General features: G+C 41.3%; 1 protein-coding gene across 1 annotated transcript in view; it reads left to right on the top strand.

Moving 5' to 3' along the window:
- The window catches only part of PPP1R17 (protein phosphatase 1 regulatory subunit 17), a 9715-nt gene extending 3079 nt beyond the window's left edge, over positions 1-6636 (top strand). The window contains exons 2-4 of the mRNA XM_069084568.1: positions 3717-3869; positions 5086-5238; positions 6596-6636. Of these exons, the coding sequence (XP_068940669.1) occupies positions 3717-3869; positions 5086-5238; positions 6596-6636 (347 nt within the window). The remainder of the gene's footprint in view (positions 1-3716; positions 3870-5085; positions 5239-6595) is intronic.
- Positions 6637-16447: the final 9811 nt, after the last annotated feature.

The following is a 16447-nucleotide window of genomic DNA, read 5'->3' as shown; positions in this document are numbered from 1 at the left end:
AGAAAGAAAGAAAGAAAGAAAGAAAGAAAGAAAGAAAGAAAGAAAGAGAGAGAGAGAGACAGAGAAAGAAATTCTCCCATTTTACCACCCTCTCAAACTGTATCAATCTTCCCCCAGTCCTCTCTTTTATTCCAAAGCCTGACTTGAGGCCTCCATCTCCTCACCCCAACTCCTAAGGACCTTGCAGTCTGACTTCCATCTCCCAAACTTTACCAGGCTCTTTCTGAGATGGCTCACACTCAGTGATCTCTTAACCATCAGTGCTTCCATTCTTGGATCCATTCTCCTTGTGATCTTTATGTGTATGAAATTTTATCTTGGGGATCCTGTCCATTGCTCTTGCTGGTCAAAATCTTTTTGGTTCCTGACTATCTTCCAGTGTGTACTTCCCAGTTGGGTAGGGTATGAAAAGGTGTCCTTCGTAGCTTCATTCTACCTGCAGATTTGACACTCATGATGCCTATGACTCATCTAAGTTATTCATGAAAATGCTGAATGGCACAAGATTAAGGATGTATCCCTGGAGCATTCCTCTATAGACATCTTCCCTCCATCTTTCCTCCTAGTCACCACTGATGAGAGTTTACATCACCCCATTAATAACTACACTTTGGGTCATTCAGCCAATTCCAAAGCCATCTAATTATATTGTTATCTATTCCACATTTCTCCATCTTGTCTGCAATGGTAACAGGAGCGACTTCATCATTTGCTTTTCTGAAAGCATCTGACAAATGCTCTCATCACTGCCCTCCCTAATCAATTCTACACATAGCTTCAAAGTTATTCTTCCTAATACACTTGTCTGGCCATCACCCACTGTGGCTGAACAGTTTACAGTGTTGCCCCAGTGCTTAAAAAATAAAGTACAAACTCCTTAGTCCAGCATTCGAGGCTGCCCACATTCTGCCTCTACACCACACCACCCTTTTGTTCATAATATACCCCATTGCCCACTCCATGTTATGGCTACATTGGTCTCCTAGTTTTTCCTCAGTCTCATCTTGCACTCTTTTTCCTCCATGTATTTGCCCTGGCAATTTTGCATGCCTGGAATGCTCTCTCTCTCATCTCTACCTGATGAAATCCTTCACATTCTGGTACATTCAGCTCAGGTCCAAACTTCTGCATAAAGACAAAATTCATCACTCCTTCCTCAATTTTCCTTGAGCTCTTTGCCTCAATTCTCCCCTGACCTCTATTACATATTGATTGAAATATAGTTTTGTTTTGATTTCAAAGAGGCAGTAGAGTGTAGCAAACACAGAACCCTTTTCACAGCCATGAAGACCTGTGTTTAAGTCCCAACTCTGAGTGGGTCCTCAATTAATCAGCATTTATGAAGTGCTGCTATATGTTAAGCCTTGGCTGTGTAACCTTGGGCAAGTCATTTACACTTTGGTGCTCTAGGTGACTGTCTAATATGCTAACTGGCAGCAAATGCACTCACCTGCATTCGTCATCCTAGCTTCCTCATTCTTATTGTTGAAAGCTGCATTAGTAGCTATAATTTCCTCATCACAGAGTTCACTCTATTAAAGGAAACTGCATTAGTAGCCATAGTTTCCTCCTCCTGGAGTTCATTCTATCACTAAAATCACAGGTCCCATTCCTGTCCCTACTTATTTTGCTCCTACCTCTAATATCATTCGATTTTAAGCTCTTTGAAAAGAAAAAAATACTGTATCCACAGCATTGAACACAGTGCCCATAGCTCCATAAATTCCAAACTGGAAGGAACCCTAGAGATCATTGAATTCAATCTTCTTATTTTATGAATGAGAAAATTGTCTCTCAAAAATTTTGTGACTTATCCAGGATCATACAGTTGCTAAATATTTCAAGCAGGATTTGAATCCAGCTCTAAGCCTAGTATTTTATATTCTATGCCACCTAGCTTTATAAATTTTTGAGATAGTTTGGTTTAAAAGACATTGTAGAGTTTAGGTTGGCAGAGAAGACAGGGAAATGCATTCAGATTCAGAAAATGACATGTGTGGCACCAAGGTCCAGGAATGTTGGGATTAGGTTGGATTCTTCAGTGGTGGAGTCAATAAATGATCAGCATTAAATGGAGAATGAGAGAAGGGACCTAAAAAGCAGCAGGGAGACAGGTTGTCAAAGAAGGAAATTTGACAACGAAAAAGAAGTTTTAGGACAAGGTAAATCTCACATTTCTGTGTAAGATGGATCAATGGAAGCATCATTAGTAACAGAGTCGTTACACAGACAAGAACCACATGCTAGATGTTGGGCCAGTCACTCAAAGATCAGCTCAGTTAAGTTGAGAAAGGCCAATCACCACAAGGTGAGAATTGATTTGGGGCCAAAGCAGGCCATGAAACCATTCACTGGGACTCATAGGATAACATCTCCAATGGAGATAGTATGCCCACTATTGAAACCTCATCTTTGAAATATCAAAATTAAAAGACACAAGTCCAAACAAACTATTGATGCTAGTCATGTCCTCTAAAGTTAGGACAGGTTAAAAATGGTCAATAGCAATTTGGTGCCAGTTATTAACACTGAGTTGGAATCTGGTCCAGGCCTCCATCTGTAGTCATGGAGATTTCATTTCTTTTGTGTTAGTTGTGTGACTCCTTGGGTTCACTAGTAGAGTGAACTTTGTTGTGTTGTGTCCTTTAAGGAGAGTTAGGTTCTGGGGAGCTCCCTAATCTCAGCTGTCTATGAATTGTGGAACTAGACTGAATATGGAGATATTGATTATTGCTTGGCAATCGCCTGTGATATAGTAAGATTTGCCCCCAGGAAACTCTGTATGAACTCAAATGAGGCATCAACCCATTTATAGTAAGGGTACACTAATAAGGAAACCTGACAAACTAGAAACAGGAAAATCAACTAGGAGGTTATTTCAATGGTCCAAGCACAAAGTGCATCTGGGGTCACAGGACCAGGGTTCAAATCCTGCCCTTCACACTCACTACCTATGCATACTGCTTGTTATATAAATGCTTAATAAATCCTTGTTGACATTCTGGGAAATTGAGCAACTTACTTCCACTCTGTGCATCTCAGTTTCCACATCTATAAAATGAGTTTTGACCTGTAAAAGCCTAAGAAATGGGGTTTAGTGACTGACCGTATATAAGGGATGAATTAGGAAGAAATTTATACCTTATGTATTTGAGTATGTGTGTGGTAATTTTATATATTATCCCTTTAATGTACTTTATGTCTTATATAAGGTAATATTTTTTTGATTCTTTGCTTAACATGTAAAAGAAAAATAATATTTTCCATATTCACAGTACAACAAAAAAGGTGATTGTATATGAATTCATGCACTTTTAATGCTTTTTAAAAGTCTATGACAAATTTACCTTGTTACTTTCAAAACTGTCCTGTTTATCTGTGTTTCCTTCTGACTGAATTTTTATAGCAAGAAAAATACTGGATTCTCAAGAGCCCTGAGGGCTGCTCCAAGAGAAGGTGGTAAAAGCAGCCAGATAAAGAGGCAGAGAATAACCATAGAGACTGGAAGCCATTCCTTCATCATGTAGTTAATTACAGCTTCAATTACATCTTCCAATCATATGCTTTTCCCATCCTTCCCTCACCCTCCCACTGCCCCCCTCCCCCACTAAAAATCCAAAAGCAATCTAAAAGAGATTGGGTCCCATGTGACCAATTTTCACTTTGTGACCAGAGTTTTACAGGATTCCATTTTTTTCTTCCTTTGTCAAATGCAGATGAGATTTCGGAGCAGTTCATTATGAGTTGTGATATTAAAAAGAAGTCAAGGAAGGGGAAAACCATTCAGGGAGCCCCAAACCCTGACTTGGAACAAAAAAAGCCAAGGAGAAAAGATACACCTGCACTACACATTCCTACTTTTATGACAGGTGACTCAATACTCTCCATTGCTCATTCTGTAAAATGGGGCCAACTTGATGCTAGGGAATACCAGCCTTAGGTTTTCAGCTCTGATGGGTGTGGGCATGAAGTGGGTACTGGGGAAAGGGAAAGGAAGACAAGAAATAGAGTTGGAGCTGCTGGGGCAGCTTTGCATATCTGGTCAGGCTTTAGGAATGAGAGGTGCTTCTGGTACTAGACAGGAGGGAGAAGAATGGAGTAATGTGCAAGGACTTGGGTATCCAATCATGGGATCACAGATTTGGATCTAAAGGCAGATGAGGAAATCAAAAGGTTAAGAGATTAGCCCAGAAAATAAGAGGCAAAATTCAAACTTAACTCTTCCTGACTCAAGCCCAGAACTGTCTTCATGATACCATTCTGCATAGCAAAGTGGAAATAGTGCTGAATCTAGATCTGAAGACATGAGTTTGAATCCTGACTCTGGCTGTGTGACTTTAAATGAGTCACTTAACCTTCATTTCCTCATCTGCAAAATGAAAGTGTTGGGCAAGATCAAGGGATCTTAGCCTTTTGCGTGTTAAGGATCCCTTTTGCAGTATGGTGAATCCTATGTAACCTTTATCAAAATAATGTTTTAAAGTTCATAAACTAAATGCATAAGATTATAAAGGAAAACAATTAGATTGAAATACTGTGATCAAAATTGCATTAAAAAGCAAATTCCCAGAGCCCAAGTTAAAAATCCCTAAGCTAGAGTCATAGATTTTCATGCTAGGTCTGCATCTCTACATCTGTCATCTTATTTCTGAGGATTTGCTTTTGTGCGTGCATGCATGTGTGTATGTGTGTATGTGAGAGAGAGAGAGCGTGTGTGTGTGAGGGAATGTGTGTGTGTGAAAGAGGGAGAGAGAGAATTGTGTGAGAGAGAATGTGTGTGTGAGAGAGAGAATGTGTATGTGTGTGAAAGAGAGAGAATGTGTGTGTGAAAGACACAGAGAGAGAGAGAGACAGAGAGAGAGAGAGACAGAGAGAGAGAGAGACAGAGAGACAGAGAGAGAGAGACAGAGAGAGAGACGGAGAGATGGAGAGACAGAGAGAGACAGAGCGAGAGGGAGTGCATGTGTTTGTATCAGGTCTGCTTTGGGAGATCATCAGGACTACTCCAACTATGTCTCAGCTATTCTGTGTGCCTCCATGCAGGTGTTTGACCGTTTCTCCTTCTCTGCACCCTGGCCCATGCAGGTGTTCTTTCCGAGCATTTAACAAAAAGATGTGACATCAACGAGAACCCACCAAAGGGAAAACTGAGTCCAGCTCCTCATAACAGTGACCTGGAGCAGAAGAAGCCAAAGAGAAAGGACACACCTGCTCTCCACGCGTCACCTCTTGCAGCAGGTAAAAGAGTAGGAGCAGGGCATTTGAAAGGTGAAAGCCCCCACCTGGTCCTCAGCCTCGCCATCTGGAAGAGGCAGAGACACAGCCTTCACCCCAGGCTGCAGGGGCAGAGGTCAGGGCTGACAACTACGGAAGGCTTTCTGCTCCTTCTTTATTAATGATGGGCAGCAGTCTGGTCCTCACTGTATCTAAGCCTTTACATGTGCTGTGGCTAACACTAACTAGTACCTTCTCATGTTAGAGAAAGCTTATACTTACTTATAAAACTGCTTATGAAAAAAAATCCATACATAGATATATATATGTGTGTGTATGTATAGATATACCTATATATACTGCACATATGTATTTATTCATAAGCACTTTTACAAAGTGCCCACCTTTCTACAACATGAGAACACACATACACATACACTATTGTTGTTATTGTTTGTTTGTTTTTCAGGCATGTCCAACTCATTGTGACCCCATCTGGGGTTTTCTTGGCAATGATACTGGAGTGATTTGTTATTTCCTTCTCTAGCTCACTTTACAGCTGAGAAACTGAGGCAGACAAGGTTAAGTGACTTGCCCAGGGTCACACAGCTAGTAAGTGTCTGAGGCCACATTTGAACTTGGGTCTTCCTGACTCCAGGCTGGATGCTCTATCCACTGCAGCGCCACCTAGCTGCTCTGCCCTGTACACACCATTACTACTATTGATAGTGATGGCATATGCAGAAAGCTTGGAGGTTTGACAATGATTTACATGTATTATTTTTACTTGACCTTTTTATACATTATCTTACTATCTGGTATAATGATAAGCAATCAAACCAGAGACTGATTCTCCTGAGATTCTCAGATGGCTTTCCCATATCCTAGAAGTATTTATATCTACATTTATGGTTTATAGATACTCAGATTAGTGCTCTAGTGCCCCAGATTGGTGTCTACCAATAAATCTTTATCGATCCATGGACAGTGCACTGTGCGAGGATCTGCTGGGAAAGAGAAGGCAGAGGATCTCAAACGCATTTAGAGCAACCCTTCTTTTTAGCAGAGTAACTGAGATCTAGAGTCATACAGCTGGTGTCTTGAGGCAAGGTTTGAAACCCAATTTTTCCTGACTCCAAGTCTAGTGTCTATGCACTATACCATGCTACTTCTATGGAAGTTAAGTGACTTGCTCAGGGTCACACAACTAGAAAGTATGAAAGACTGGACTTGAACCCAGATGTTCATGACCCAAAATCCAACATTCTTTCTACTCACCATGTAGTCTATTCTTGGCCTTTGTCTTCATCTCTACCTCTACACAACTTTGAATTCTGCCCCTGGTATGGCAGGCTCTGAACTTCTGCCTTATATTCCCCAGAACCAGGCATCCATGACACCAGGCTTCACATTATGCTGTGAGAAGAGATGCATAATCCTTCCCACTCCCCACATCTCCCCTTTATGTGTTTTCTTCTCTCATTAGAATACAAGCTCTTTGATGGTGAAACTTCTAATTTGCTTATATTTCTATCCTGAGGACTTAGCACAGTGACTCGCACATAATAAATGTTCTCTACCCACTCTTCTCTCTTTGTCTCTCTCCCTCTCTTCTTTCTCTGTCTCTCTTTACTCACTTTTTCTCTTTGCAATTTCTCTGTCTCTACCTCTCTGTGTGTATGTGTGTGTATCTGTCTAGCTACATACCAAGTGCACTGTCTTATTTGGAGATTCTATAGTGAGTCTATATAGGACTGAAGGCATCAGTGCCTTGTAATGCCGGCAGGAGTGATTGCACGTTCTCTATCAAGAGTCCTCTTTAAAGCACCCAGAGAGATGACATTTCCCAGCTAACTTAGCAATTCAGAGCTAGAACCAACAACAGCCTGTTTTGCCTGTTCCCAATACAGCATTTCACATAGAAATCAACTGCAGACAATTCACTCAACGCGGAGGCTCATAGATGCAGAGCTGGAAGGCTCTGGAAGGTTCGACCCAGACTCTGTACTTTACAGATGAAGACATGAAGACCTAGAAAGATCAAGTGATCTGGCCAGGTCCCATGGGCCATCTAAGGGGAGGGATGGCAGCCCTGGCTTTCCCAGCTCTATCCACTAGGCAACACTAACACCCCAATCCAATTCATTCACTTCAGTTCAGTTCAATGAGCTAAGGACAGGTTGGCCCCTTTAATTCACTCCTGTAGCACTGAAGGCCTATTTGAAATATTTGTTTAAATGTCTCCTCGAGGAATAGAGAAGGAAAGTCATTCCATTTCTTAAATTTCCTCTGTTCTAGAGCCTGTCCTTGGCTGATGGATTTCTCAAGGTTTTGTAGGTTGTAATCAAAATTCTGAACAGTTTATCCAGAACATATATTATGGTGGTTATTGTGATTGGTTTGTGTGTTTTAGGATTTGTAGGATACTGTCATAGAGGTTCTTGTTCACATCCAGGCTGAACTAGATGGACGCCAGCTTGGGCTGAGTGGCCATTGAGATCCCCTTCAGCTGTAAGATTCTCTGGGTCTGTGACTGTCAGCCAGATGGCCTCTGACACCTTAAACTGACCAATGCCAAACCAAGATCCTTTTTCCCCTTCACATCTTTCTCCTCCTGACTTCAGTCTTTCTACCTGTGGTTCCACCATCCATTTAGTCTCCCTTGTTTCAATCCTTGGGATACCCTTTGGCTCTTTGTTGTCCTTCATCTTTTGTATCCTATCTCACCACATTCCTTTCCTCTTTCCCCCACTGCCTTTCCCACACCCATCCCTAGTACCATTTTACTGTTAAAATAGCCTCTAAACAGATCTTACCACCTCCATCTCCTTCCTCCAATTCATCCTTCATTTAACTACTAGAACTATATTTTTATATCATTCTCAAGTCACTCCTGAGCTCAAAAAAGCTTCACTGGCTCCCTATTGCCTATTGAAAAACACTGAAACTCTTTCAGGGGGAATTGAGGGTCCTCAGAGGTCTGCTGCTTCCTAGTCTTTCTAGCTTTGCTGCATATTGCTGCCTTTGCCCTCTCTAGAATAGACTCATGATTCTAGTGGTAAAGGCAATTCCCTTTACCAATACAAGTCTGCACCTTATTTTTTAAATTACTTTATCTTTAATCTATGGGATTTCCATAACATAGTATACTTTAAAAAAAATGATTGCACATGAAACTCCAAAACTCTTGTGTACAATTTGATATTCTTTTTAAATATATGATAAAGTTACCATGTAAATTTCTTTTTTTCCTTTTTTCTTCCCTCTCTTCCCCACCTGCCCTAGAGAAGGTTGTCTTTAAACACAAATGTGTGTATATTTTATACATATATATCAATAAATTTTATGTTATATAAATATATTTTATAATTTATAAATATATATACTTTATTTTTATAATTATGTATATATATGTAAAATCATTCTATGCATACTTCTATCTGTTGTTAATTTGGGTATTTATAATAGTCAAAATGACTCAGTTGCTCCAACTTGTTCTTAGAATATTATTGCTACTACTTTCTCTTGGTTTTGCTAATTTCATTCTTCATTATTTCATGCAAGTCTCTCCATGTTTTTCTAAGTTCATTGAGCCCATCATTTCTTATAGCACAGGAGTATTCCATCACCATCATATACCACGACTTGTTTAGCCATTCTCCAATGGATGGGCATCCCCTCGATTTTCAGTTCTTTGCCACCACAAAGAAAGCTGCTACAGAAGAAGACCATTCCTATATATCACAAACAAAACCCTGCAATAAGAGATAGTAAGAAATAGAACATTTAAAATAACTCTAATTGCCATAAAATACCCAGGAGGACATCTGCCAAAAAAAACCCAGGAACTACATAAACAAAATTATTTTAATAAAAAATGTTTATGCAAATAAAAGCAGATTTAAATAATTCAAGAAATATTAATTGTTCATGGGTAGGCAGAGACAATATAACAAAAATGACAATTTTACCTAAACTAATTTATATATTCAATGCCATCCTGATTAAATTACCAAAAATTATTATTATTTCTTTTTTGCTTTTTGGAGGGCAATTGGGATTAAGTGACTTGCCCAAGGTCACATGGCTAGTTTTTGTGTTAAGTATTTGAGGCCGTATTTGAACTCAGGTACCCCTGACTCCAGGACCAGTGCTCTATTCACTGTGCCACCTAGCCGCCCCTTTTTTTAAAAGAATTTAATCAGTCAATAATAACACCAGATGATAATAGCAGCTTGCATTTATACAGTACTTTAAGATTTGCAAAGCACTTTTTATTTTTTTTTTTTGCTTTTTAAGTGACTTGGCCAAGGTCACATGGCTAGTAAGTGTTAAGTATCTGAGGCTGGATTTGAACTCTGGTGCTCCTGACTTCAGGGCCAGTGCTCTATTCACTATGCCACCTAGTCACCCCACCAAAAATTATTTTGCTGAATTAGAAAAAATAATAACAAAATTCATTTGGAAGACCAAAAAGTCAAGAACATCAAAGGAACTCATGAAAAAAATAGTTTTAAAATGTATTTTTAAATTTAATTTTAAATTTTTTAAAATGAGTTTTAGCAGTCCCAGGTCTCAAACTATATTATAAGGCAATGATTATCAAAACTATCTGGGGCTGCCTAAGAAATAGAATTGTAACTCAATGGGACAGAGTAGACATACCATTTATAGCAGCTAATATAATAACCTGGCACTTTCTCTTCAATTTAGTCTCAGAGAGTTGCCTGGGGCACTGAGAGTTTAGGCTACTGTCTAGAATCCCACATCCAAGAAGTGTCAGAGACAGGACTTGAACTCAGGGCTTCCAGGCTTCCAGGCCAGTTCTCTAACCCACATTACAGATCCTAATAGGCTTCCTCTCCTTCAAAGCAGACCCAAAATAAATGTTTGTTGGATGAACAAAGACGCAAATGAATGTCAAAAATGGCACATTCGATCCAACTAAACACAATAATATTTCCCTTTTCTGTGGCAGTCTAGAATCCTTTCTTTCCTTCATCTTATTTGATCTTCATAACATCCCCTGAGATAGGTGTTAACATCCCCAAGTTTACTGGTGAGGAATTGGAGGCTCAGAGATGATTGGCAGTCAGAGGCCACCAGGTGGTGGCAGGGTGCACAGAACACTGAGCTTTTGAGTTCAAGACTCGAATTCAAATCCAGTCTCAGCCATTTACTAGCTGTGGGACCCTGGGCAAAACATTTAATTTTATTTGCTTCTGTTTGCCTTGGTTTCCTCATCTGTAAAGTGGGGATAATATTAGCACTGTCCTTTCAGGATTGTTGTAAGGATGAAGTGAGAAGATAATTTCAAAGCTCTTACTGCGTGTGGTGTCTGGCACACAGTAGGTGCTATGTAAATGTCAGTTATTGCTGTTAGAGAGGCCCAGGCCTCCCCTGATTCCCAGGCAGGACTCCTCTCCTACCACATCGAGGCCCCTCGACTTCTACGTGGAATCAGCCCTTTTCACCTCTCCCTGGTTTTGCTTAAGTGAGTGCATAGCGATCCCTACCCCTGCAGAATGGTGGGGAGGGCAGATGTATTAATCACACCAGATTACCTCGTCCCAGCAGCGCCTCCCCCCAAAATGGAAGCACATTTTTTCCCTCTGTTCTCTCTCCCAAGCAAACTCACTGTAAGTTAAAGCAGAAGACCAAGTAACCTTTATTCATCCTTCCCCACAGCCACTGGCACATTCAGCTGAGGGAATAGCCTAGCCCTCCCTGCACTCATATCATATGATTTCTTTATCACATTATTAAGGCACTTAAAGCTTCTCTTGACTTCTGGAAGGTGACTTGAAAGCCCCAGCAGGGAAAACAAAATAAGCTAATTCTATATGCTATGTATTATTTATAACACACATTATATAATCAATAGCCAATGGCTCCGTGCAGCTGGCCAACTTTTTTCTCTCCATCTCCATATAATACAATGCCACAGCTGTCTAGTAAGTGCCCACTAGGTGTTTAATGTGGGGAGGTCAGCACTAGAGATGCAAAGAGCAAAACCAAACAGTCCTTCCCTTGAAGAACTTGTATTGTACCTGAGAGAAAACACATGTACCCACTTCTGTACCTATAGATTCAATGTCTGTATATTTGGGTTTGGAGGATCAGGCAAGGTTTGTGCACGATGTGATGCCTGATCTGTGAGGGGAAGGAAGTTCATGCTTCTGGGAGGCAAAGGTAGAAACTGCATTCTGGAAATGAGAGACAGGTCAGGTAAAGGCATGGAGGTGGGAACTCGGCTGTCATGTATAGGGGGCAGCTAGGAGGCCAGTTTGACTGGAGGAGAAAGTATGTGAAAGGGAGGAATATGAAGAGAAAAAAAAGACTATAACAGTAAGGAGGAGGCAGATTGTGGAGAGGTTCAAAATTTTACAAAGCAAGGACCTTGTTTTCAGACTCAAGACCAGGAGAGACCCTTTTCATATATGCTGGCTTATAGAATAAATATGTTTATTGAATATTTACTGAGAGCAGGGCCAGCAGTTATGGACATGATATATCAGAAAAAAAAACTTTCTAATAATCAGAGGCATTCAAAAGTAGAGTAGACCATGGCGGGTATGAATTGCGGTCTGGGTTCTCCCCCCATTAGAAGCTTTCAGGCAAAGACCACATAGCCACTTGTCAGCTATGTCAGAGGAGGGATTCTTATCCCAAGCTGGCTTATACAAGATGGCCCTAGAATTCTCTTCCATCTCTGAGATTCAGGGATTTTGTCATTTATTAGACATACCTCTGCTTGGGATCTAAAGGAAGCAATCTCACTTCCCTAAACCCCAGTGTCTTTTTTTGTGAAAATTAGGGGGTCAGACTAAATGGTCCCCTTGGGCTCCCTTTAGGCAGAACAAATGGAATTCTAGGATGCAAATGCTTTTTCCAAAGGATCATAGCCCCATAGCAGGACTGAACCTCACCCCCAGAGCGCCCAAGGCTCTGATTGGTCAGCTTTGACTCCCCCTTTATGAGTTGTCTTCCTCCTGTCTCCTTGAGAACAGGAGGTTTTTGCTTGCTTTTATATGTACCCCCCAGCAAATAAGCATAACGCCAGGTGCTAAGTGCATAAAAATGCTGTATCTAGCCATCTACCTGTTCTATCTATCTATTTTATCATCTAGTCATCTACTTATCTATCGTCTAGCTAGCTAAGTTATATCTGTGCTAGGAAGGAAGCTCATGATTCTGTGAGACGTTCTGGAAATGAAAGACAAATCAGGCAAAGGTGTGGGGGTGGGAACTTGACGGTCACGTACAGGAGGCAGCTAGGTGGCCCATTTGCCTGGCCTTTATATGGTGTCTCCCTCCTGTCTCCTTGAGAACAAGGTATGTTTTCTTTGCTTGTATTTGTATCCCCAGCAATAAAGCATAAAATGCTAGGTACACAGTAAGTGCATAAAAATGCTGTATCTATCCACCTATCCATTCATCTAGCTATTATCTAGCTATCTTATCTATCCATCATAAGATGACAGACCTATATCTAGAAGCGTTTTGAGACCATCTAATCCAACCCTAAAAGTATAGATTGGTGGTAGTCATGGCCAGTCAGCACGTTTTAACAAATCGCTGTGCGGGGCGCTGTGCTAAGCGCTGGCGAGGCAAAGAGAGGCAAAAGACGGTCCTGGCTCTCCAGGGGCTCCCAGTCGGATGCGGAGAGAGCATGCGGACGCTGTGCAAACAAGCTGCAGGCGGGACGGACTTCGGAGAGTCACCAAGGGAGGCTGAGAGGCAGGGTTGGGAAAGTGTCTTGCAGAAGATGCGTGAGATGTGAAGGAAGTCAGGGGAGCCAAGAGGAGATGAGGGTGGAGAGCACTGCATGAAGTTCATGTCCTCTGGAGCTCCTGGCGCAGGTGCCAGGGCTCTGTAAATATCTAGAGGTCTTCTGTAGAGGGGGCTACCTCCTGCAGCAGGAAGGAGAGGAAGGCAAGGAGGAGGAGCAGCCGCCAGCATGACTAGCCCCGCCCCTGACTAGCCACGCCCCCGTGATTAGCCCCTCACCAGGCATCCCTGGATGCCACCCCAACCCCGACTATGGCTTTCTGAAGCACACATATGCCTCTGGTGCCTTCCAGCATTTCCAGTGCCTTCGCAGAAGGCTCAAACCCTGGCCCAAAGTGGAGATTTTGCTGCCTAGAGGTTTTTTTCTCTTTCTCATTATAAAAATCTGCTGATTCATGGAATCTCTTAGTGTCCATTTCCGTTGGGTGCAGAATTCTCACACGTTCTGGGCACTGGGCACCGCCTCATCAGTGACTCAAGCAGATAAGAGCTTGGATCTAACATATACATGCATGCACACACATGCACATATGTGTACACACATACATACATATGTGTGTGCATGTGTGCACGTGTGCATTTTAAAAATATTATTTTGAGGCAGGGTCCATAGACATCCATAGATTTCCATAATCCATAGACTGCCTCAGGGGTCCATGCCACATAAAAGATTTAGAACTCAGATCTAGAGGTGCCTGGAAGACATATTAGATAGTGTGCTGGATTTTGAAGTCAGGAAGACCTGAGTGTAGGACCCTGGACAAGTCCCTTGGTGTCTCTGTGCTTCAATTTTCTCATCTTTAAAATGAGAATTCTGAACAACATTGTAAAGACAAACAATTTTGAAAGACCTGAGAGTTTGATTTCAGGAGTTCAATGGGAAAACAGGCTATTTACTTCCTGACAGAGAGGTGATAGACTCAAGGTTCAGAAGAAGCCATATTGGGGAGGGGGCCATTATGGCAGATTGAGGGATTTATCCTGTTTGACCAGAGATGTTTGTTGCAGAATTCTGTTGTTTTTTTCTTTTTTTTTCCCAATGGAGGTTGGAGAGAGAAAAGAATGGAAAGGAATAGAATTTTTTAATTGGAAAAAAAATTAATGAAAAGGTTGGATTTGATGGTCCTTCCCAGCTCCCCATGTATGTATCTAGTAGATAAGCCCTGAGACCTAGAAGGGGTAAGGGACTTGTCCAAGGTCATGTACTTAGTAAGAGCTATAGGTAGACTAGGAAGTTAAGACTCAATGCATACAAGCCCACGATCCCACCCACTAGATTTCCTTAGTCCTCCATTTGCACACACAAAACAAAATCCCTTGCACCAGCACATTTGTATGCATAGGCAGACCCAATTCTCTTTATTTATCCATACACATTGTTCTATGATCCTCGTTTTTATTAGCATATTAACTGAAGTATTGTATTTTTGAAGAGCCTCTGAGTAGCTGAAGATTTGGCAGGAATGGAGTTGCTAGCGATAATGATCAGAAAATGGCCTGAGGCAGATGTTCAAAGAGTTATACATGGGTTCTAATAAGGGTGCAAAGAGGAACTCATAAGCAAAAACACTCCAGAGATGCCTCCTCCTCATTAGCCCTCAACAAACTGAACAGGATGCCGTTTCCTTCTCACCCATAAATCTCCTGCTAAGTACCCTTGTTCTGCAGGGCCAATGACCTTCCTCCCAGCCAGCCCCCTCCTTCCCACCTCCCACTTCCCAGAATACCCCTCCCCCAGTCACAGATTGTCTCCAGATCCTGGGCCAAGCCAAGGTTGGTCCCCAAAGACCTCCAGCTGTCACCCCTCCCCATCCTGATGAATAAGACATATGGTGCCCTGCTCTCCGTAAGTAGTTGCAGTTCATCTGATCTAGCCTGCTGAGCACAGCTCAAGGGTACTTCAGGCTCATGGATTATTCTTGCTGGGGCAGAAGGAATTGATCCAAGATGAACATCTTTGATTAGATCTATGAGGGTAATAGTAAGCCTTTGGAAATCTCAGCTGGAAAGCTTAGAATTCCCTTCATCACTCTCTACTTGGAAAGCTAAACCTTCTTAGACATATGTTTTAAATTAATGTTTTATTGAGCCTTTAAAAATAATCTTATCACTTCCTTAAGATACTCTCTCCCATAACAGAATCTTCTCTTATAACCAGGACACATAGCTGGAGGTAGAAATCTAACCCATTGGCCCTATCTGAGAACCTGTGCCTCATTAGAAGAAACCTGTGGATGTAGCAGGGGACAGAGTGCTGAAGCTGGAGTCAGGAAGACCTGAGTTCCAATCCTGCTTCAGACAATTATCAGCTGTCTGACCCTGGGCAAATCATGTCACTGTGGCTCTTGCCTCAGTTTCTTCACCTCTAAATGGTGATGATGATAGCACCTCAGCTTGTAGTCAGAATCCCATGCAAAACAATACGTGAAATGCTTTGCAAACCCTGAAGCCCTAAATAATGCTAGCTACCATCATCATTGTATACTTATCACTCCACTACAGGTTTACCAAGATGAGGCTTCAGCATCTGGACCTAAGGCTGATTGGTGATCAGAGTTCTAAAGTCTGTCGATATTTTTTTTTCTCTGCTTTATATTATTGTGGTCATTATATAAATCGCTCTCGTGGTTTTCCTTCTTTTGCTCTGTGTGAATTTGTACAAGTCTTCCTATATTCCTCTGAAGTCCTCACATTGATTTGTTTTTTTTTTCCCTACAGCACAATGGTGTTGTTCAGTATTTTCAGTCATGTCAGACTCCTCATAAGTGGTTTTCTTGGTTAAGATACTGGAGTAGTTTTCCATTTCCTGCTCTAACTCATTTTACAGATAAGGAAACTGAGGCAAACAGAGTGAAGTGACTTGCCTGGGGTCACACAGCTAGTAAGCATTAGAAGCCAGATTTGAAGTCAGGTCTGCCTAACTCCAAACCCAGCACTCTATATATTATGCCACCCAGCTGCCCAATAGTGCTAAATTATTGCCATATGCTACTATTTGGTTAGTCCTCTTCCTATTGATGAATGATGGATGTTCGGTGCATACAGATACAAAAATGCTACTATAAATACTTTGTGTCTGTGGGACTTTTCCTCATTCTTTGATCTCCTTGAGTATATATTTAATAATATTATCAATGGGTCAAAGAGTATACAGAGCTTAGTGACCTTCTTGTGTGAATTTCTGGGTTTTTCTCTAGAATGCTTAGACCAGTTCACATCTTAACAGCAGTGCACTGGTGGCCCTGTCTTCCCACAGCCCCATCAGTATTTATACCATTTTTTATCCTTTTCCATCTTTGCCAATCAGATTATGAAAAAAAAAATACAGTTGTTTAATTGCATTTGTCTTGTCATTAGCAAATTGTAGCCTCTTTCATACTATGGTATTTTGCATTTCTTCTTGTGAAAACTATGTAGTCACATTCTTTGACTACTCATCTAT

This window comes from Petaurus breviceps, unplaced genomic scaffold (genome assembly GCF_028583685.1).
Source record: "Petaurus breviceps papuanus isolate PSGF00001 unplaced genomic scaffold, PetGlider_PUasm1.0 174, whole genome shotgun sequence".
Taxonomy (NCBI): Eukaryota; Metazoa; Chordata; class Mammalia; order Diprotodontia; family Petauridae; genus Petaurus; species Petaurus breviceps.
Note: the sequence above shows the minus strand (reverse complement) of the source record. Positions and strands in the feature narration are given on the sequence as shown.